The 23,294-nt window shown below is 41.5% G+C and overlaps 2 protein-coding genes across 5 annotated transcripts; one reads left to right on the top strand and one right to left on the bottom strand.

Annotated features, from left to right (window-relative positions):
• Window positions 1–640: 640 nt before the first annotated feature.
• c1qtnf5 (C1q and TNF related 5) lies at window positions 641–10,224 on the top strand. Of its 4 annotated transcripts, none has more exons than XM_035384005.1 (6): window positions 641–870; window positions 1,007–1,066; window positions 2,543–2,776; window positions 3,299–3,837; window positions 4,043–4,111; window positions 10,025–10,224. In XM_035384005.1, the coding sequence occupies exons 3-5, from the start codon at window positions 2,551–2,553 to the stop codon at window positions 4,106–4,108; spliced, it is 831 nt and encodes a 276-aa protein (XP_035239896.1). In that variant the 5' UTR covers window positions 641–870; window positions 1,007–1,066; window positions 2,543–2,550; the 3' UTR covers window positions 4,109–4,111; window positions 10,025–10,224. The 4 variants fall into 4 exon arrangements, with proteins under 4 accessions (XP_035239896.1, XP_035239897.1, XP_035239895.1 ...); XM_035384006.1 differs by having other exon boundaries at window positions 4,043–4,120; XM_035384004.1 differs by lacking the exon at window positions 10,025–10,224 and having other exon boundaries at window positions 4,043–4,971.
• A 186-nt stretch (window positions 10,225–10,410) lies between these two features.
• On the bottom strand, window positions 10,411–15,125 carry rnf26 (ring finger protein 26). The gene is made up of 2 exons (XM_035386603.1): window positions 12,479–15,125; window positions 10,411–12,423 (listed from the first exon to the last, which is right to left on the bottom strand). Exon 1 carries the CDS (start codon window positions 14,350–14,352, stop codon window positions 13,093–13,095), a length of 1,260 nt encoding a protein of 419 aa, XP_035242494.1. The 5' UTR covers window positions 14,353–15,125; the 3' UTR covers window positions 10,411–12,423; window positions 12,479–13,092.
• Between the last annotated feature and the right edge of the window lie 8,169 nt (window positions 15,126–23,294).

Here is a 23,294-nt window from a genome sequence, read left to right as displayed (position 1 = left end):
GTAGTAACAGGGAAAATTAATTGACAGTACAGGAATAATTCTCCCTTTTGCATGCATTTGAACATTCGAAATTTTTTTGAGTGCAGTCATTTAAAAATGAGGAGATTTTTAAGCAAACGTGCAGTTTTTAGAAGCAGCTACACAGGATTCCAGTCTTCCAAAATGTTCACATTTCTCAACCCCCACGCCTCTGGGATACCAGGAGGTGGAGATGGAGTTACTGCCATGTGTTTTGCATTTCATCTGAAATGTTTTCTTAGTGGAAGAAAAACCCTATATTTCTCCAAGTACTAGATGTCACTTTGCTCTTTTAATTTGGTTGCCAGTTATCTGAGAGACAAGGAGCACTTTGATTTTATAGTTGAGTTAAAGTAAAACATCTCCCACCAGGAAAGGTTTTAGCAAAGCCTGTTATCACATTTGTTTTACCTCTTTGGCGAGGCTGAGGTCAAACTCAGATGGTAGCTTTCATGATAATTCACTCAGGTACGCAGAGCCGTGGAACAGAACAGGGGGAGTTCTGAGTCATAGGCACTATACTCCCCACTGCTTACAATCCCAAACTCTGAATTGCTGTCGTTCACTGTGCTCTGAACCCACAACACCCATTTCAGATCAAGGGCTTTTGCTTTTGGTTCACAAATTTATTTGATTAGCACTTCCTGGACAGGCTTCAAACACTCTGTTCCCCCTTCCCCGTATCCCTCTCACCCTCCCTCCCATAACTGGTTGCCCTTGTCGTTTTCTCCTAAGACAGCGAGCTCTCACTTTCTCCCAGACTTTGAACAAGGAAGAAAAGATCCCTCACACTGTTTTATTGCCTCAGTTTCTGAGCTCTGCTGCTTTTTGAAACTACCTTGCGTTTCACTGGTAAGTGTTTCTGTAAATGCTACTTGACGTGCTATTCTTGATTTGTAGCTGTAGTACTGTAGAATGCTCGGACCGCATGTGTGTTTTGTAAAGAGGAAGATAGATTTTATTAAACTCCACCATGTCTTTTATTTAGCACCAGTGTCATTCCCCCAATAAGGGACTAGACGTTTCATCACCTGGCATTCAGTATACAGTGAGTAAACTAACCTGGTAATACTGAGCAGGAGGGCTACCAGTGCTACTTGCTTTTTTTATGCTGGTTTACAGAATCACTAAGAAGGAAGGGAAAGCCATGACAAAAGCAACATAATCTGAAGAACATCATTACACTTCTTACTATTATATACTATTCTTATGAATTACTAAGATACAATAATTATGCTACACAGAATTCCTCTTTGTGTGAAATTAAGACTGATCTGGAAAGAACAACAGTCTGTTTAGACAGGAGATGATAAAAGGATAGAACTTGAGAGCTGTGCATGGACATCTCTGCCACTCTGAAGCAAACAAGTGTGTTTCGCTTTTCTTCCGAATGCATTTATTATGCTTTGTGCCCCAGCAATTACAGCTATGAAAGGTCATTTGTGTATTCATGAAAAGTCATTGCAATAAGAAAATGTCTAAAAATATGATCAGTCTCGGTGGGTTAATGAATCATGTTGCATTGAGGTCACACTGTGGTGCTTTTTTCGGGATTTAATATTCTGCAGGTTCAATTCAAGAATTAAGAATCTTCTGCCTATAGTCAGACATTTTGGTAGGTATTCACATTGTCAAAGATTTTTAGGAAACATTGTTTCCAACACATTAGACGAAAGTTCAAGATGGCATCCATGAGCACAGCCATAGAAATACAGTGCACACTATGGAGTAAAAAACCCAAGCACATCACGCAGTGATCAGAACATAGTGCTGCACTAAAGCCGAGAGAGATTGTCTAAGGGAGAGGGAGAAGGCTGTTTCCTTCTGTCTGGGTCTTGCTGACGCATGGTTCAGACTCTATAGGAATGATTTGAAACATCCGGAGTTCAGACAGTCATGTGACGGATGGAAACTATTATAAACAGTCCTCGTTCCCGGGTGGGCGTGAGCATTGGGGCAGGGAGTGCTAAGGAAAACTAACTGATCTCTCTGTAGCTGCAGTGAACAGAGCATCATTGGCCCGCACACAGAGCGACTGCCTCCTGCCAAAAACTGCATGTAGTCTTCTGCTGCCAGAGCCACTGTCTGAGAATTAAACAGTGAACATTTTGTTTTGTTTTTTAATGGGAAGAGCTGCAGTGGGGCAGGAGTTACACTCATTGAAATCAACAGTTTCTGCTGCTGTTTAAAGGTGGTGAAACCTGCTGGGGTACGGTCATTGTCATATAGGACTGCACTGCTTACACAACTGGTCCAGACAGACAAGTTCCTGATCAACTAGAGCGGTCACTCTTGTGCTCTCAAACCCTCCATCCCTGGGCAATGCTATCTCCAATTATACTCCACCCGCAGGCAGCACTGTCTCAGTCTGGATTCGATTACGTACAGGGGGCTAAGTTGCTGTAGGGAGGCCTATCGTATCATAGCTGGCTACACCTCTCATGAGCCCGAGATTGAGTGTCTGTCCTCTGTGGAGAGCATGTGTTTTTATCCCCCAGAGATCCTGTATGTGCTGTCTCTACAGAACTCACAATGAATGCATTCCAGCCATGGCTACCTTGCATCTTTTTCATCCTACTGATGAAGCTGTCCAATCAGCTTGAAGACAACAAGATTCCTAGTCTGTGCTCCGGACAGCCTGGTATTCCGGGCTCTCCTGGGGTGCACGGCAGTCCTGGTCAGCCTGGGAGAGATGGGCGAGATGGGAGAGATAGTGCACCTGGAGAGAAGGGTGAAAAAGGAGTGAGGGGGGAACCAGGTACGGTCACTTCCACTATTGTCTTCAAATAAGATTAATTAAAATCAGGCTAAGATTAAGCTAAAGACTAACAGTCCCAGCTAAGACTAGCACATAAGCAATCCTAAATAGAGTCTAAAATTACAAACTAAGTCTGAACTAAGACTAATAGAAGACCAAGAGAAAATGAAATTTAGACCAAAATATACTAAACTAGGACTGAAATAAGACCAAATAAGGTTTAAGCTTACTTATATAAGTTTAAAACTAAGCTAGTATGAGTATAGCATGAGAGTAAGTTTATGGTACACAGAATTTCAACCTTTCTATTTCAGAACTCCTTGAAAACTCCTAGGTGCCATTTTCTATCAAGGTGATAGAGGGTCAACAGTCGTTGTTGAGCTGGCTTGGAATTACAAAAATTACTTGTATTTTCAAATGTGTGTACAGATAATTTAACACAACCTGTTTTTTGTATTAGAGATAACATATGCATTAGAGATGCATTGTATTAGAGATAACATATGCCTTGTGCTTACACAGGGGTGTCCGGTGAGAGGGGTGCTGCAGGCGACCAGGGGGATCCAGGAGTGAGAGGGGAGAAGGGGCAGCCGGGGGAATGTGCTGTCGCCCCAAAATCTGCCTTCAGTGCAAAGATGTCTGAGGGGCGTAGCACGCAAATCGTGGGCGAGGCGGTGTGCTTTGATCAGGTGCTGCTGAACGAACAGGGGGATTACAATGCCGAAACCGGGCGCTTCACCTGCAGGGTGCCCGGCGTGTACTACTTCACCGTCCATGCCACCGTGTACCGCACCAGCCTGCAGTTCGATCTGGTGAAGAACGGCCACACGGTCGCCTCCTACTTCCAGTTTTATGGGAACTGGCCCAAGCCGGCTTCTCTGTCTGGGGGCTCCCTGCTGCATCTGGTGCCAGGGGACACAGTCTGGATGCAGATGGCCTTAAGTGAATACAACGGCCTCTACTCCAGCCCCAAAACCGACAGCACGTTCACTGGCTTCCTCATTTACTCAGACTGGAAGAACTCGGCTGTCTTCGTTGAACCTGCTGGAGATATCCCGCGGGTCTGAAAATTATTACAATAAAAACTGAAAAAAAAAAAAAAACACATTCGTACTCTTATGATGCACCATCCAGTATGATAATGATTATTATGAAATAATATTGATTATTATGTTTGTGTAATGTTACTTGAATTCACTCTGTTTAAGTGTTTCTAGCACCTTCTATAGGCCATTATGTGAATGTCACTTATTCCTGTTATTTCAGATCAGAGCCGGTCCTGACCCCCCTGGAGCCCTAAGCAAAATTCTGCTAAGGGGCCCTCCTACCTGACCCGTGAGCCATGTAAACTATTTTCCATTGCCACACAGTCCCACCTGACACCCCAGTGCTCCCACTACAGTCCTCTCTCCTTTAAAACAGTTTGCTCTATCTGTCAGTCTAAGAATAAGAATATTTAATCAGTAGTCAATGTCAATCCATTGCTTTCCATCTTCCATTAGTCCAGAGTTGTAACTGAACCTTGACTGAGAGACTAGATAATCATTGTCTTGTTTTAAAATTATGTGCGCCTATGAGGAGTGCTATCACGCCCATATATTGTCTGGACTGAACCCCACAGAGGTTGCTGCTGGAAAGCGCGAGTTTAATTTCGTGCATGCGCATATGTACGCATGTTCACGCGCAATGCGGTTATCTTTTCTGAGCTGCAGTTTATAAACACAGTTGCCCGTTGGCGTTTATCAGACGTAATAATGAAGCATTATAAAACGGGTAGCTCAATTCAAGCAATCTGATTGGTTCATAGCCGTGGTATATTAACCATACCACGTATGACGTCTAATTCCTTTGCACAATTCAGTATCACTCTGCGTCTGAGGGAAAAAAAAAAAACGTTTTAAAAAATCTAAATCTAAATTGGAGTGTGTCTATTACTTTCATATTTCCATACTTGGTGACCGTTTTATAAAAGCAACAGCTCACTTCAAGCCGTAATTAATTAATTATAAAGGGACAGCTTTTGTTACCCTCCTCTTTTCAATGTCCAATTTCGCGATTGATGGCAATGTTGAATCACGTTTGTAGGCCAGTTACTGGCTTCATTTAGGAATGCCAACCATACCGCAAAATACACAATCGTCCTTTATTTTTACAGTAGAATAGACGTTCCGTATTTAAGTCATGGCTACGGGGCGCATTTTATCTTTGTAAACGATTGCATTAAATATTAACCGCTACTTTGAATACAATTAATAGTTACCTAGCCGGGATAACAATCATGCCGTGAGACCATTCTGACCTAAAACCCAGAATTTTAATATAGGCTAGGTGACAACACTGACAAGTGACGGTGAACCTAAGATAGCTGGCATTCAAACCCGGTTTCAGAGGGTCTTGGAGAAACGCTATGTCTACACTGCGAGACCGCAACATTTTAAAAAGGAAGACAGAGGGAGATTCATTTGATTGAGTTATGGTTTCATGCAGTTTTCCTAAATAATGCAATGCAAAAATTACAAAAAGCTAATTGTAGGCTATGGTATGAAACGAGAAGGAACTATTTTTCTCGACAGAATTGTTGTTTTCATAGAATTAACAACCAGAGTTTTTCCATAACAACGGTCCAAATAAACTATCATCGACAGTTTTGCTTAACAAAGGTAAAATAATACGGGACATCCCGTCGTGGTTTATTCCTTACGTATTTCACTCTCACTATTGTCAGGCACAGAGTCACAGAACACAGCCCTGTAAGTGGCTAGCAAGCAAGCAAGCAATACACAGACAGACCAGATGCACTGCCCAGCTATAGGTTATCAAGACAGACAGAGAGAGATGCACAGCAAGCTAGCACATCAACTTAACGTTACTGTTATTTTCTGACATCAAACTTGGAGAGGAGAGAACGCAAGTTTACCTGATTGCTGTTCCTGCAATTCACTCTCATGGTGTGTTTTTTTTTTTTTTTTTCGTGACCAGAAGGATAGTTTCGCGTCATCCTCTCATCTAAGTTGTAAACATTGATACCTGCTTGGACACGAGGGGGAGGCGGGGCCCTTGCGTAATTTGCGGGTCCCTACGCAATTTGTGAGCGTATAGGGCCGCCCGGCTCTGTCCCTTAGCTACATCCACGGATGCAGAATGTCGTAGCTTGTGTTGTTTCTATTATTGGCTAATAGTTTCTTGAAAGTGCGTACGCGCATTTTCCAAGACACCTTCAGTTTGATGTCATCGGACGAGGACTTTTTTTGAGGCTGGATCTGGGCTAGATGGCAGATGTGGTGTAAAGTTCTGAAGTTGCAGGGACTGTGTTTGCCCAGCGCTGCCGGGGCGAGCGGAATGTCACTGTAACCGATCAGGATGTTTGCTCAGCGGCGAAGATGCTATGGTCCTCTCTCGCATTGGAACTACACTCTGCAGTTCCTGTGGAAAGCTAAAGGGAAAAGAATCAAAGCAATCTTCTCACGCCAAGTATTTCCATTAAATGACGTAAAGTTTCCCCTCGCAGTAATTCAGTACGATTTTCAGATAAACCATTCAATTGGTTTATTTTTTGGTTTGTAATTTCACACAGTCCTGTAACTGTGGGCTAGAGAACATCGAAGCTTATTTTGAGGTAAAACTAGACTTTTTTGCAAGTAGGCTATGACTGTGTGGCTCATCACACGATGTTGTGCAGCAGTATCGTGTAGTATGCTATTTATAGACACAATTACAGTGCAGGGTACTATTGACATAACGTGTATCCTGAAAGTTGGCCATCGGGATTGAATGTTCTGTAGTTACATGTGGACTGCAGGAAACGGTTATTGGGTTACTTGGTAATGTAGTAGAGTTGCGTTCGTGCAGACAATGCTCTTGGTACGTGGGTGAGGTGTTGGAGCGATAATTCGACAAGCACAAGTGATAGGGTATACACCATTATCAAAATACATTGTTATTCACGAGAAAAGGCAGGAACTACAGATTGAATGTAGTTCAGAGTTATACCGCAGGGGAGCGCCAGACGCCCATTACTCCCGCAGTATTTCAGCGTAGTGAGCTATAACTTATTTTGGGAACTGTGATTGTCTGTTCTGCCTCTAAATTGTCCAGCCATCAGAATCCAATAGTAAACTGCGGATGGTTCATAAAACAATTTTTTTTTTAAGAATATCAGCTGCAGAAAGAGGTCTCTTTTGACTAGGATCTGTTTAATTGAGGAAAACTATGAACAACCTATTATTTAATGCACTTTATTAATGTGCATCCTTACACACACACCACTATGTCTTCATTTTGAAGTTCTGTGTCTATTCTGTATCGTTCTTGTGATTCTCTGGGGGTCTAGGAGTGTGCTAATTAATCCGTTCATCTGTGGTGCCGGGGTGCAGCTAGGAATTCTGAGCCCCGTTTTTCCTCCTCTGTTGGTGTCAAAACATTCAGACTGTTCCCTCTGCTTGAATCCCTTCTCACACCCCCGCCAAAGTGTGCCGTCTTAACACACGACTCCACATACGGCTGTGTTTCTGATGGGCGGGGTCAATGGGGACATTCTGCAATGGATGGAAAACTGAGAACGAAGACAGCTAAGAGCAGAATCTCCCTAGAAAGAAAAAAAAAAAACATCTGAGATACTGAAAAAAGAGATGGAGAGAGAAAAAAAGAGATGGAGAGAGGTTTTGAGTTGTGTGAGTTTCCCACAGTCTCCTGTACCAGGGTTGACGGGTCAGAGGCCATTTCTCAGGGGGCATGTTTTTCCTCTTCTACCCACAATTCTCTCAGCTCAGAGGCTTTATGTGGTTTCAGATATCCCAGCGTGGTCCTGGAGGATTTAACGGGAACAAATAAATAATCAAGACATTCCTCTGATTGAGTTGCCAGATATTGCACTGCTGAGAGATCCCTCTGTCATCTTTCTTTGCGTGACTTTGCAACTGGCGTCACGAATGCCTGAGACTTTTGAGCATATGCTTTTAAAAAATCTTTTTGCCGGCTCAATGTAGATCCGCCTCATTAAAACATGCATTTCACCGACTGCGCTTGTCTATTTGTGTTTTGTACTGGACCAGTTACACCGTTGAGCCTCTTTCTGGTATTTGAAAGAGACAAACCAAGAAGTGGACTGTAAGTCTGTACAAGTCAAAAGTACTTTTTTCCAAACACTCCTGTTCCTTTTTTTAAACCGTGCAGTACCAAACACTGAGAACCCAGACTTGAACACTGAAGATGTTTTGTATTAATTGCTCTTATTGATACTATTATTGATATGCCTTTTTATTTCCTTCTTTGGAATGAGAGAGAGACAGATAATTAATATTTTTGGATATCTAGTAATTGTTTCTCATGTTTTCAAAATCCTTGAACATTTCCCTTTTTTAGATGGAAAAGGTGAATGAAAATCTTTTCCAAAACCTTTTATTGCTTTTGTAAAGTGTAGGTATTTTGTTTTAGGTACATATAGAGATATCTGTAAAACATGTGGTACTATCAAAAACAAGAGTTTTTGCAATGTATAGTGAAGGGAACAGATGAGGGAACAAATTAGGGAATATTTTAAAATGATTAATTTAACCTTATATTCAGAGGTCACTTGAGTAGCGAAAGACTGGCACTGGTATCATAAATAAAATGTTTTTATTTCTCATAAAAAAACTAGTCGAGGTGATCTGGTCAATGAGTAGGCACACCACTATATCCTCTACATATCTGACCTTTGGTTTGCAAAATGGAAAACTTATCAATATTATTTTGTCTTCATATTTATTATATTTGGTCACACATTGATAAACAGTCCTTATTTAATGGGGACAGTCCCCTCCCAATGTTCTGCCCTCCTCTTGGTCAATCATGTTAGCTGCCACCTATGTGCCACTAGTTGCTTTTTAATGTTCCCTGAGTGTGCACAGATTTAGAAAAACTACATTTTCTATAATGCAGTTGTAACTGTAATTGTTTTTAGCAAAATGCCTTCTAATGAGATGAGCAAGTCATCATCTCTCTGTGCTGCTGTAAAATAACTATGTGAAAACTTGTATGCATGTGCTATTGCTAACTTGGCCAGGTATTTCTTGAACGAGAAGTTTTATCAAGTAGGATTTCCTTGTTAAATCATGGATAAATAAATAACTATATAATTTCTCAAATTTCAGAAAGGATTTTTTCCATACAGTAGCCTAACCTTGTCCTCGGGTATTTACATCATACAACACAGTCTTTAATTTAAAATGCATGTGGGCAGGATTGTAATTGAATTTAATTTGACTTTTTTCAAGGCATTAAACCTAGAACAATTAATATTTCATATCTGATTAATACCACACTGTGAGCTTGACATTTTATAGCCCTGCGTTCACTTTTCTCACAAATGCAGGCAAGGCTCAAAGTCAGTGTGGAAGTGAGGCTCTAGTGTTGTGTACTGAGGCAGAGCCATCTGAAGTCCTTCCTTGCACAGCACACAGTGCAATGATATTACAGCTGCTCCTCCCTTCAGTATTACACCTGCACTATGTCCTCTCCCATCAGTAATAAACTCACACTTCTCTTGAAGAACTCTCTGTAAGGAGCTCCCACCTCTGCCCTTTAGCAATATAATCATACTGCTACTTTACCTCTGTTGCATTTGTGGCATTAGAGTTTGTACTTCATCAGAAATACAGCAAAATGATTTTATTCAGATTTATTGTAATTAGGTTTTGTAAATATGACAAGGAATCTGAAATGTTCCTCTTGTTTTTTTGTGTTCTTTGGCCTGTACTAATGGACTTGAAATAAAAATAAACAGTAAACTTGCTCTGTTGGATCCCCAAACTAAATGTTTACAGAAGGCTTTAACTCCTCGGACTAACGCATGCTGGAGTCACGGGCCTTAGCCTGTAAGCAGGGTGATTGGGCTTTTGGGATTGGTGTGTGAGGCCGTGTAAAAGATCTCAAACTTCAGCAATACTCACTTCCGGCAGGAAGCGGTCGCTTACATCAACCAATAATAGCACCCAATCTCACGCCCACACCCCCCACCCCCAATATTTCCAGCTGTTTCCCTCTCCCCTCGGGGATATCTCTGTTCAGGAGCAATGGGTTCTCACACTTGGCTGCTTTCATTGAAATAGGCCACATTTTAAAATATTTTTAAACAATATAAAATGTAAGGAATGCATTGCACACTAGATCATTCACCTATTATTTGTTCACTATTGTTTTAAATATATAGATATTTCCTAAATATATACATTCAATTTTGTATTAATATGATCCTACTTTTTCCTCTAGTTTTTATGAGCCAGAATGGGACAGAGATGGATGAGAGAAGAGGAGAGGAGAGGAACAGGCGAGGAACAGGCTGTAGTGTGAAGGGCAGTTTGGAGATATCATCTGTAATTCAAAACACGTTTATTCCTTTTCTGTTAAGGAGTGCAACACCCATTTCTATTAAGGAGTGTCTCCCCTTAATCTCAAAAGGTCCTGAAAATTTGAAATAAAGCACTCTTTCCAAGATAACCTGGTGGTTCCTGTAACTGTGAACACTGAAACGGTGCAGGAAAGCAGAGTGTCTGCTGTTCATCATGTGCCAGTATGACGCTTCACTGCAATCCCTCCTCCCATTCCCACACTGTTCCTCATACATTTACATTTATAATAATTAGTCAAACTCAGACTTAGAAAGTAGTCATTTATTCAATTTTTGCAAAACGCTGAGTGATTCACTCAATAATCATTCCCATTTACCAGTATGCCAAGATATAAAAACATTTTTAAAAAATAAAAAAATTTGCTTCAAATTTATGATATTCACTGGCACTTAAAAAAAAAAAAATAAACTCCAGGGCTAGGAATTTCATATTTTTGTTTAAAAAAGGTTGCACATACAAAAATAAAATCAGAATCCATGCTTTTAAAAAAAAATATCCCTCTTCAAATTTGGAATGTGGATGGAAGTGTCACAATGATTCAGCAAAATCCCTCAAGTAGATGAAAATATAATACCAATGGCATGATCTGTATTTATACACATTTTTAAAAATTTTTTGTCAATTAATATTATCCTTGCGCACCATGGCTGCATAATGGCAAAACGGAAATATCATCAATCAACCCAGAAATGCTTGGTCCTGCAGTTTTTTATGACATTATATAAAACATGATGCACAATTACTGATAAACACACCTTATTTCTGTATAACTGTTCAGACAGTAACCCATGCACAGCCAACATGACAGTGATACCACAGAAGTACTGAAGCCTTATTTGGTACATAATAAAGATTTCTCCCCGGAGTATGCCATATAAATTTACTAGGATTATTACGCGGTTACGACTTGGATTGTGCCACAAACACGTACTTAAGACTAGCACATAAAATATGCAGAGCAGAATGTCTTATAATACTAACCATCCAACATTATTATTAGACAGTAAAAATGTTCTTATCTACAGAGTACCATCTGCACAATATAATGGGGTTTATCAACAGTGACAGTGGTTTAATGGTTTACAGGTTTGATCTTGGCTCACGACCAAGTTAAAACCAAACAAAAGGTAAGGTCCAACAAAGGTAAGATCAGCTCAGGACTGAATTTTATATTAGGCCAATTGCTCTAAACAATTAGACCATGTGAGATGCACTTGAAGCACTGTGAGATTTCTGGTAATAATTACTAAATTGACTTTCACACAGTTACTGTTTCTATTATTACATATCTCTGAAATAAGTATATTTAAAATAAAAACAGGAACCGCTGCTGTGCACACAATGAAGATACAAAAAATAAGAACACTGACCAGCCGATGTTTGGCATGTTCAGAGAATAATCCTCAAATATACTTATTTAAGAGTACATTTACATATTGCATTTAAATATTATTTTCTATATTGCTTTTGTTTACATTAAAAAATGACTGGATAAGCCTCCACTGTGAGATTGATTTTGTGGAGATGTAATGCTTTTTCCAACAGATGACATGGTTGAAAACTGACGGCAGCAAGTTTATGCAATTAGCATTTTCCTTCATCTCCATCATGCAAAATTGACACCTGGTGAAGCACTGATTGAGTCACTATAATAAAGACAATGGCAGAGACACAGAAAGACATTAGCAACTCATGCTAAAGCTACAGTCAGGGCAAAAGACAATGTGACTGAGCAGATCTTACGCTGGGGGCTCAAACTAAGAGTGTGAAGCACTCCTGATGCATGCAAATAAATGATTTGTGTTTCCCAGAACATTCAGCTATAGAACTGGGGCCAAAAAAAGGCTTTATCAGAATCCAGAGACACCATTTGCATTCTTATCCACTTAAGCAGAATTCTCAGCCCATAACTGTGACACAATCAAATTACTGGCCCCGACACAGCCATTTCCTACTGTAAAAATGCAACTTTAGACTTCAAAGAGCTCTGGCTCAATACCATTTTGGAGAAGGCACATAATAGATAGGGATTGCAATGCCCTAATAACTTAATGGTGTTTTCCAAAAACAGATCAATACTTGTCCTGGCATTTGATTTGATCAAAGGCAGGGGAACAAAGCCAAACCAGCTAGAATTTCAACCAGCATCAACACTAAGCAATGTTTTGCTGAAAAACAGAATCGGCACAAAAGGGAATCTTAAATGTATATGCATATGTACTCATTTCAATTTTAAACAGCACGGTAAAATGCCTTATACTAATTGCCTCAGATTTACCTGGAAGATTCATCGGCGTACATGGCAACCCTATACCTGGCACACATACATTCTTTGGCTATGTGGTCACTGCAATCAGTTCAATTAAATGTAGTTACACAACCAACAGGATCCCAGCAGGTATCCAGGACAGGCGCGCATACACACACACAAGCTTGTACTAATCATTGGCCTACACATTAAATACCCTTCTCAAAAAAAAGAGAAACTTTTCTTGAATTGCCTACTGATGGATTATCCAAAAAAATTTGATTAGAACAAAAACGTAGATGTTGAATGAACAAGCTTATCAAGTTTCCACGCTGCGCATAATGAGACACTGTGGGGGTGGATTAGCTTGTTGATTAGCCAGAAATGTCCTGTTCTAATGTGTGAACCTATTCACCACCTTTACACATTTTGGCACCAGATGCAACAGTATCACACAAACCAAAATGACAAGTGAACAGAAGTCTAAACATACAGGCTAGTGTTACATAGGGAACAGGCCCTGTGGTTCAGGTTTGCTACTGGTTTCAGCTTTTGGCCCTGTGAAAAAGCAGGCACATTCAGTCACATTCAAAAGTGTGAAAGCGTCATAGCTGTGCTCAGTATCAGAGCTGCAGTGGACTTGGACTCAGCGTAGCTCCTCCCATCCAGCCGACTGGTCCTCAGAGGTAGACATCCATGGTCCGGAGGATCATGTGGCGACACAGGGGGCAGTTGTGCCGGTAGACAGGCAGGGAAAGGAGGAGGTTGGCGCAGTTGCGGCACAGGCAGAGGTGGCGGCAGGGCAGCAGCAGCACAGTCTTTCTGCTGTCCTGGCAGATGACGCATTTCTTCAGGTCCTCCTGCTCCTTGAGAAGGGTCAGCAGGCTGTCCACAGGCTGACCTCTGCAGTCTCCCGCTGAAATGCCAGGCAGCTCTGGAGCCGCCTCCTCCTGCTGGCTCCTCCCTCCAGCTGTGCCGCCGCCCGCAGATGGTCCCTGCTGCACGGTCAGCGCTGGGGGCCTCGTGCCATCGCTGGCCCCCCGGTTTTGGCCCTCGGCAGCCCGCACTCCTCTCTGCAGCCACACGCCCATTTCCAGTACAGTCTGAGCGCGCTCCAGAGCCAGCGGGTACAGGCGGCACAGGGCCCGGCGCAGGCGGCACAGGGCAGGTATGCCGCTAACATAGCGGAGGACGCGGCGGACGCTGCGCCGCGGCAAGTCGGCATTCAGGTAAAGCGTGGCTGCGAGGACAACGCCCACGCTCAGTGCCAGGCCGTAGGCGTTCAGGAGGAAGACGCTGATGAACACATGCGCAAGAGACCAAAGGAACTCCAGGGCAAACTGGCAGGGTGTCCACAGCAGGACAGTAATGCTCAGCACACTGCTGTACAGGATGGTGAACAGGGCGAGGGTCAGCTCCACAGCTTTCTGCAGAGAGCCACACACCGCTACACAAACCCAAACCACTGCACTGTAGCAGCTCTGCATGCCAATCAGCAGCATGTTCACCAAGGTGTTGAGGAGGTACAGACTCAGGCTAAGGGTGATGCCCCAGGCCTCCCAAAGCTGTAGCAGAAAGCAGTGCCCTGACAGCACCCAGCGGTGCAGCAGGTCCTTAGCACGAACCAGTATATAGGAGGACAGGTGACCCACCATCTTGAAGCTCTCTGACGTGCAGCCCACGAGCTGGTGCCAGCCGACTAGCGCACTTTGGGCCGCTGTGGTAATGCCCTCGCTCGCGGTGAACACGCAAAACAGCACCAAGTTCCATAACTCCTCCAGAGAGTTCAGCAGCAGTGCGGGCAGGCTATTAAGAAAGCTAATTAGGACCCCCAGTAGACGGACCAGCGAATTTACAATGCAGAAGTGCAGATCCAGCATGAAGAATAAAATGTCTATCGATTTCCCAATGGTAGAAAACAGAAAGGACACAAGCCCCATGGTGCCTCTTTGTAGAAAAGATTCCGCAAGGCTGCCCTGGAGTCCGTGCGTAGACAGGTCCACTGTTTCGGAATGTGTATAGGTAAGTTAGTCTAGCAAGCAAATATACTGTCTTTAGAGTATTCTACACTACCTGCTATTAAATAGCTCATAATATGCTAGTACAATACAAAGCTGTACTCCTGTTTCTGTATTACTAACAAAAATTGCGTTCAATTGCAAACTTAACATTGCGATTAACTGTGCGTTTGCTAGGCTACATTACAATCCATGCACCGTGCGTGAACTAAATCAGCTAATTTGAACTGCAACCCTCAAACAGTGTACTATTAGACAAATGCTGACTAATATTTAACGTACATTTTAATTAGAGGGTGAAGTACGTCGATACTTCCAAGTACTTATTTTAAATTCATTCTGCAGAGTAACTAGCAAAACAAACACAGCGGCTAACGAGCAAACTTCTTTAAATCCTAAACTCATTTGCGCAATATCCGCACAGTGGAAGGATGTTTACATTCGAACAGCTAACGTTAGCCAACGTTACGGTACGCAAGTAGGTCCACGCTTTCAAAAGTTCGACAATGAAGAGTCGAGTTTACTTTCTCATCTAAGGTTATTTTTGAAGAATTTGGCTAGTAAGCAAAACAAAACTCTAGCCAGAAACAGTGGGCTCTGACTGAAACCACACTTTCAGTTTTCACTCATTAGCTATATACTTTTTGTAGCTAACGACGTTAGCTAGTAACTAACGAACTTGTGTCTGGGATCAGTTCAGCCAGGCAGGAGTAAGCGATGACAGATGCCGACCTACGCCGTTTACGTGCGACGACTGGTATAATAGCCCTGTATAGCCTAGTAAGCGAAGTAGCTCGTGTTCCTGACTGTAATGGGCTTATGTTACCTAGCTTAAACAATGTTTAGTTTGTTATGTGAAAGTGATTAAATTTGATGTTTCAAACTGGTCCATTTGACTAACGCTAAAAACAAATCGATAGTTATTTTACTCTAGTTTCTACTTTCTTGTCTTAGTCCGCACGTTCAACATTATAAACTACTCTGATTGGTGTAAATCCGTAAGCATGATGAGAACGTGGAGTGGTACTATATTGATGTATGTATCGGCACTTTGAACTACTTTATATAAGATAATTTTGTTTCAGTAGTGTTATTAAAATCCAAATGTTTCAAAGAAATGAAGCAAGCACTAGAAAAAAATAGTGCTGCCCGTGTTTTCAAAGAATTGTTCATGTAATTTGGCCGTGTTTCTTTAGACACAACATCCATAGTCATAAATGTAAATACTGACAGTGCTAAAAACCAATGTTGCCAGTGACATGTCTGTAGCCTATACTGATGCAGGAGTAATACAATAGGGATGCCTAAAGCTGCCCAAGTAGGCAGCTGCATTCAAAATGGAACGCAGCTAGTATCTTGCAGTCACTGTTGATGTTGTAACTGTGTGATGTTACCAAGATACTCTGCAATTGGTTGACTTCCTCTGGATTCTGTATGAAAGCCTATCCTTATTATTACTGATACTGATACCAGAACGTCTGCTCTTCTTCCACTTCTGGTTTAATAATGACTGGTGGATATATGACTTAGTGTCTTATCTCTGTTTACTATCAAAGAGCTAGACTTGGTTTTGTTGGGTGATGGCAAGATTGCAGAAGCTGAATATTAAAATATAATAGCCTACAACTTAATATTCTCGTAGCCCAAAGCGCCATATCATGGTTTAGTCTCCAGTGCCATAATGTCACCTAGCATTAAAGCCAAGCAGTACCAAGTGCCGTAGCCCAGACTGCCACCTAGTGCCACATTCCAGACCACTCAGCTACGATGTACGAAATACTAACTTTAAAAAAGTCCTCTTTGATTAGTTTAATTAATTTTGTTTCCAGTAAAAAAAACAAGATGAACTACAGGTGCTAAACTACCTATAACCAACAATTAAACATAATTTAAACAATACAATGAGATTAATATGAGTTTATTATCAAGAACGTGGATTGCGATTTAAACTCCCCAGAAGCTGCGTGTTTTTAATCTATTCTAAGATGGCTGAACCTCAGACAGCATCAGGGCTAACCTGTTTTGAGGAGATTTTAAGGCTGTGTTCTAAAGCCAAGATAGGATATATACGCACAAATGCACGCACACACGCATGCACACACACACAACAGTTTGCCAGTACAGTCCTTTTGAATGTAGTTCTAATGGGAGTTTGTACATGCTCGAGAGTAACAGAAGAATAATTTACTGTAGAATGCCAGCATAACTATGGTCATAAAATGGCAGATCATAGTAACTGGCTAGCAGACATTTTTGAAAGGACTTTCAGCCATCCAGTGAGTTATGTTGAGACACAATTAAAACATTACAAAACTGTCTTCAAAATGCAGACAGGCTGTGTCAGTGTAAAATGTGACATAATTGCCACAGAGCTGAAGGTTTGGGCAGCAAGGTCTTCATAGTGAGAGAGGTCAGAGGTCAAATTCAGGGTCAGAGCATGCAAGCTACGTAATGCTGGCTATGTCTCCATTCAGCTCACTCATGCACGTCCGCTGAATGACTGCAGCATGCTGGGTCCTAGCTTGCTTTTTCTTTTCCATGCCAAAAGAACATTCCGATAATTCAGTCCACACTTCATTTTGAATTTGGTCCGCTGTGAGTGACGGCTAATTGCACATATTGTTACTGAAAAGATAGGCGGGTGTCAATATGAATGATTCATGGCTGTGCCCTTTACATGTGTGATGAAACAGTTAACAACACAACTGATTGAGAACCACACACACTGGCTTCCTGAGGGTTCCTGCAGTCTCTTCCTCTCCTGCGCTTAACATCTTGTGTTTTCATTATACGGAGAGTTTGCTAAACATTTCCAAAGAGGAAGCCGATCCGATATGATCATGGGAAATTTATATTGAGCATCTCGGAAGTGAATACAATCCAAATTTTTTTGTGATGAATTACTAATTTTGTGAACAAGAGCCTAAACTTTATTTAGTATCACGTGTTTTGTTTGCTACTGGGATTCCTTTTAAGGCCACTGGTGCTCATAGTAAAGAGACCACAGTGCTTTCCCCGTTTATCTTACATGGCATGGATTTAAAAGCCAAACCCTCAGATGGTGCTGCTTCTGTGACAGAGATATCAGTGTGACTAAGACCCACATTCTTTCTGCTCCAGATCAGATGGTTCAGTAGCCAACAGAGGATGCCTTTATTTCCTCTTCATTTGCTAAGCTGGCTTTGCCTTGTTTTCCTCTGCCTCCTTAGCCTTTATGAAAAAGCAAGTGTATGTTAGCGTATGAAAAGCAAGGAATCTTATTTTAGCCAATTTCATATTTTCTATTATAATATTTTTTACTTTTTAATAAAAGTAAATTGTAATAACACATTTTATATACATATACTTTATGGGGTCAAAACAGTATACCACAGAGAGAAGCTGCATGGCAGCAACAAAAAAAAAAAAAGTCTGCATAACAGCTATTACATCATTATTATGAATGCTATGTGGGATGGCTTCACCCTCATAGAACATAAGAGAGGGTTTTTCATTCCGACAGCTGTGTGTAATATTTTGGCTCAGATCCCATCCATGGAAACTCTTCAGCGCCTGCTCTTTATCACCCTGTACTCTTTTCCACCTCCTGAAACATTAAGCCTCCATTTTCACTTCATCTGTGGATGAGCTTGTGCTACAGTGTATCCGATATCTCATTACGAGTCCATGAATCATCTTACCATGATGTGCAGAGCCTTAGAGATTTGTGTTCCCTGGGGATGTTGGTAACATGAATTCCAGAACTATCTAAATCCAGCCATGCCTTCAGTCTTGCCACCTCTGATGGAGCCTCTTCAACATGTAAGAGAGGATCTAAATGTGTGACTGTGGGCATGTGAACCATGCCAGTGCTGTCCTCCTGCAGCCTGACTAGCACACAGCCCTGGCAAATGAAAAAGCGCTTTCCAGAGGCAAGGCAATGAAAGCTCATTGCATAGATTCCCAGAGGCATATCAGCAGAACCAATCATCTCACACAGAACTACCCGGCTTCGGGGTGAGAGACATCTGACTTAAGTTCCATCAAAGATCTGATTTATTTGGCATACAATTGTACTCATGTTTATGTATTATTGACCATTTTGTTAAAACAAATACCAAGGTAATTATTCTGAATACACTAGGTGAAACTAACAGGATAACAAAAGGATTCATGAGCAGAACAGGGCAGATTAGACTTGGCCACAATGCAGATGAGTGAAAAGATGTTAAGATCAAAGATTTCAATTTTTCAAACTATAATTTAGGTGAACTATAATTAAATAATAATGCAGGTGACCACTTATCTATTACAGCAATCAACAGTCAAAGCCAAGCATTTGTATTTCACACAGCTCAATGACGGCAACACTGTAGTGGTAAACCAACAGGTAATATTTCACGCAGCTTAACAGTGTATACTAAAACTGGAGCGCTTGTATTGTTCTTCTGCTGTATTTCACATCTGTCCCGTTCACGTCAGGAGGATATTGCGATTAGTGTTTATGCTGGCTTCTGTGCGCTCATCCTATTTCAGGATGAGTAGTCTGCTTAGGTCATCCCAGGTCATCATTGTACAGAGCGGATGTGACCGCGAGATGCTCCTTCTAGGACATTACTCAGCTCAACCCAACAGTAGGACAGTAGGACCAAAACCCCGACCAGTTTTGTGTGGGGGATGAGTTTTACTCATATTTCAAAAGTTCAAATGTCATTTCTCCTTTTAACGTATACAATGCCTCTGTTAGCAAACCCCATCCTCAGGCTGGATCTGAGAGTGTCCTTTCAGTTCCAAACAATGAAATCCTTACTCTGCGCAATGCACATATTAATGAACTTATTCAACAATAGTATTGTAATATTTGTAGTACTATAGCTACTATCATAAACCACAATAATCTTAGAATCAACTAATAAAAAAATAAAAAAAATTATTATTAATAATAATAATAATAATAATAATAATAATAATAATAATAATAATAATAATAATAACAATAATAATAATAATTATTATAACAATAATAATAGTAGTAGTAGTAGTATCAGTAAAACTGAATGGTTCTGTGGAACACTGTTCATTAGGGCATCTGGAATAAACTCTGTCAATCAGGGTGGTCTAACTGCACACCAGCAGTTCAGTAAAGTGACTTTAAAACTTTAAAGGGAATTTATGTTTTCCTCAGGGAACACTGGCAATGTGGGTTATTTCTTTGAGGTGCTCTGCACTTGAAACTTAGGAAAATTCTGCTGTGTGTGAAACTTGAGAAGCTTGAGAATCTATGCATCAGGTTAGCCTTTTACACTGCAGTTCCACTGTTCTCCCTGTTAGCCTTTAGCGGTGTGACATTCTGCCTGCTGTCTCTGCTCTGTGTAATTTCACAGTCCTCTTTCACAGACAGCTGCGCTGTCTCCTCACCCTTCCCCTTCCTCTCCTTTCACAGCTGCTGTTCTCATTCATCTGAGAGAAAAGTGGCTCTCCCCAATCAGCCGTGAAATCTACCCCACCTCTGTGCCATCATCAGATAGCATTACCCCAGACCCCTCAACCCAACCTTTACTACATGCTTAATTTCAGACTTCCCTCCGAACCCTTCAAAAAGCAAATTAGCAAAGGCTTATGGGCAGGAAAGGTCGGCCTGCATTACAGCATCTGATTGAATTTAGTAGTTGTGAGATGGATAAAATGACATTGAGTGTCCTGGTCACAGCCCCTGAGGGAAAATGGTCCATTATGTGCGAAACGCGTTGGTGCCAATGGCAGCGACGTTCGCTCTTCCTCCTCCCAAGCTGGTGACACAGCCTGCTCCTCGGTCCAACACAACACGATTGTCTCCATGTCAAACATTTATTTGTGAAGACAGGTCCAACAATCTTTAACCTCCACTTCCAGGCCGGGCTGGGAAGCCCTTGGGCAAATAAACAAGCGCAGAACCACAGCCCTGATTGGAGGAAAACAGGAGCCCACAGGATCCCGCAGGAATGTCAGCAAACTTCCAGACGTGCTTCCTTAAAGGGGTGGGGGTACTAATACACTGCTATTGATTTTCCAGCCCCACTCAGGTCATTTCCACACACCCAGCTGGCTGCCCCAGGAAGTCTGCATACCTAGCCCCATCCTGTCTTCTGTTAGAGAGAAGGGACTGACCATGCACAGAGAAGTAGGAACCACAACTATAACCCGCACTACCAACAGTTTGACAGTCGGACCACGGGCACAAAAAAGGGTTTACGTTTCAGTCTGGTATTCAGCATGATTCCCAATAAAGAAATGTTATTAGCCTGCATCAGGTTTACAGCTCATCCATTTCATGAGTTAATTTAAATACATTTTGTATTTGGCAGGAATGAATAATTACATATAATTTCAAATTGTTTAAATTTCTCACCGCTGCAAAAGGCTTTAGTATGCTAAACAAATTAACTGAACAAAGTATTTGAAAAAATTTAAAAAAACCTAGCAGCTGTCTGAATCAATTTTGATCCTAAAACAGTAATTCAGCTGTCTGAAATCTTTTGGGTATTTTAATGAGTCCATTAAACTAGATGGGAAGACTCCTGTTTGCGTTCGAGCTGTTTGTTGAAGCATCCATCTGGAGATGATTGTCTTTGGGTGCTTGCCAGGGTCCAGTAACTGGGAGAGATGGCTATTAATACACCCCGATCAAGGGACACAGCCAAGGGGGCAGCCAGTAGACAAGAAACGTCTCTGGGAAAACGCAAACTGTAAATAACTGAATTCACTGGTGCACAGCCTGGTCACAACCTTCCACTGGCTTTCACATACCGCACTGGCCCACCGGCTCCAGCCCCGCCAGCATTGGACGGCCCCAGAGGTCTCTCACACAGTCATTATGAATATCTGCAGCGCAGCATGGAGTGAGGAAGTCCCCAGGGCTGCCATTCCCAGCCTTGTGAGTGCTCCGTTTCCCAGAGTTCTCTGCTCTCATCAGCTACCAAGCTGTCAATCAGAGAAAAGGGACCTATCTGCTCTGGCATGCAGAGTTGGCTAGAGGGTGTGCACCTAGGCAATTCTCAGCTGGACAGAAATACTCAATGTTTGTCATTAAATTCCAATAAAATTCCAATTATTGCTGTGTTATGCCTAGTCACACATATGTAAGTAAGAACAGTAACTAACTATGCAGTTCTAATTGTATAAATTTAACTGTGTGAAAATTGTTCACAATACAGGGTAATCTGCCACTGGTCATTAGTGGATGGTGTAATAGTAATGATATTGGTGTTATGATGATCAGATTGTAGCTTTTTCTCCATTCAGGCTCTGAATGAATTAATCTATGTGTGAATCATAAGTACAGCCCTGGCCAGATTTAATGGCTGCAAATGTACACTGTGTTATGTGAAGGTTAGTTTGTGTCACTTTCTGCTATGCCACCTGCACTTGCTTGCCAGTAGTACTGTAGCTTAATCAGGTACACACCTATGATGCATTCACTTACAGGCAATTTTATACCTTACTGGCAACACTTTCCTGCAGGAGGGCTCATACTGACAATGAATGTCTCTCGGATAAGAAATTCTAACCTGTGGGTGTCTGACTTGTCATTTAAAGAGTAAGCACTATATAACGTCACCCCCAATAATATTAGACCAATTTAGTCTAGAGGTTTTTCATTAAATATAGCTGAACTTCTTTGTTTGGCTACAAATTTGACAAATTGATCAGTCCAGACTGAAACACCTGAAGTCATGCCAGAAAATGACTTCTGTGATGTGTGACTCAATAGGTGGAAGACAAACAGTTCTGCTTATTTTAACTTTAGGTTGAAAAGATGGCAGAAATGGACAAAAACACATTATCAGTCACTTAGATGACTTGATTGATAACATAATCGCTGATTTTGAAAGACAACCGCAAATACAGCCATTCAGGTTTGAGCCAGAGGTGATCGGAGTTAAAGGATTCTTCTCAAAGCCAACAACCACAGCACTTTTTTGGAAATTAGCTTTTCTATCTTGCCCAGATTCATACGAGAAGACTAATACCAATTTTCTGCGTCCCTGTGCAGATATTAGAGGATATTAGACAATACAGGCTGCATGCTATAAGTGCTAGCTCTGTCATTGATGGCAGATGGATGGCACTAGCTAATTAGCTCCTACCTTAGGATCTACTCTAATCCATCTCTAGCCAGCGGATTAGTCTAGCATCATATGTTGATTTAACTTGTTTTTAATTAGCATTATCTCAATAACTTTTGCGCATCAAGCTGTTGCGATATAGGCTAATTCTTTAATGGAGAAGGGGCTAGCTATTTGACAGTATCTCACCTCCTCACTCAATCACATCACAAAATATGACGTTGGCCATTATTCAGAAAATTGTTGAAAAAGGGAGGTGGGGCAAAAAGAGTAATTTGCGATTTGATCCTTTAGGGCTTATTTCTTGTCTTTATTTCAATAAAATTATGTTTATTAACATTGTGAATCATAAAATAGGACAGCTTCTTCCATTTGGCTGTTGTATTTAATTTTGTGTAATATCTGGTGCTTACCGTTTACAATGCTAATGTAACCATAACTCTAGAAAACTGGAATCTCCCCTAAGCTTGATGGGATAAACCCAATGTATGATAGTGTCCAGGCTTTAACCTGTGATACCTGGGCTATAGGACCAGCCTGTGACTGTGGCAGACCTGGGTCAAATACGTATTTGTTTTGGATTCAAATACTTTTCTGTGCTCTGTTGATCTTGCCTGGTGTAATTGAGCCAGCCAATATGACCAGAAGGTGGGATTTGTACTTTTTGAGAGTATTTCATTGGTTCCAATACACCAGACAAGATCAGTGAAGTGTAGAAAAGTATTTGAATCCAAAACAAATACGTATTTGACCCAGGTCTGGGCTGTGGTGAGTGCCTTT

Source organism: Anguilla anguilla, chromosome 12 (genome assembly GCF_013347855.1).
Source record: "Anguilla anguilla isolate fAngAng1 chromosome 12, fAngAng1.pri, whole genome shotgun sequence".
In the NCBI taxonomy this organism is placed as follows: domain Eukaryota; kingdom Metazoa; phylum Chordata; class Actinopteri; order Anguilliformes; family Anguillidae; genus Anguilla; species Anguilla anguilla.
The sequence above is the reverse complement of the archived record's forward strand: the minus strand, read 5'-3'. Positions and strand labels throughout refer to the sequence as shown.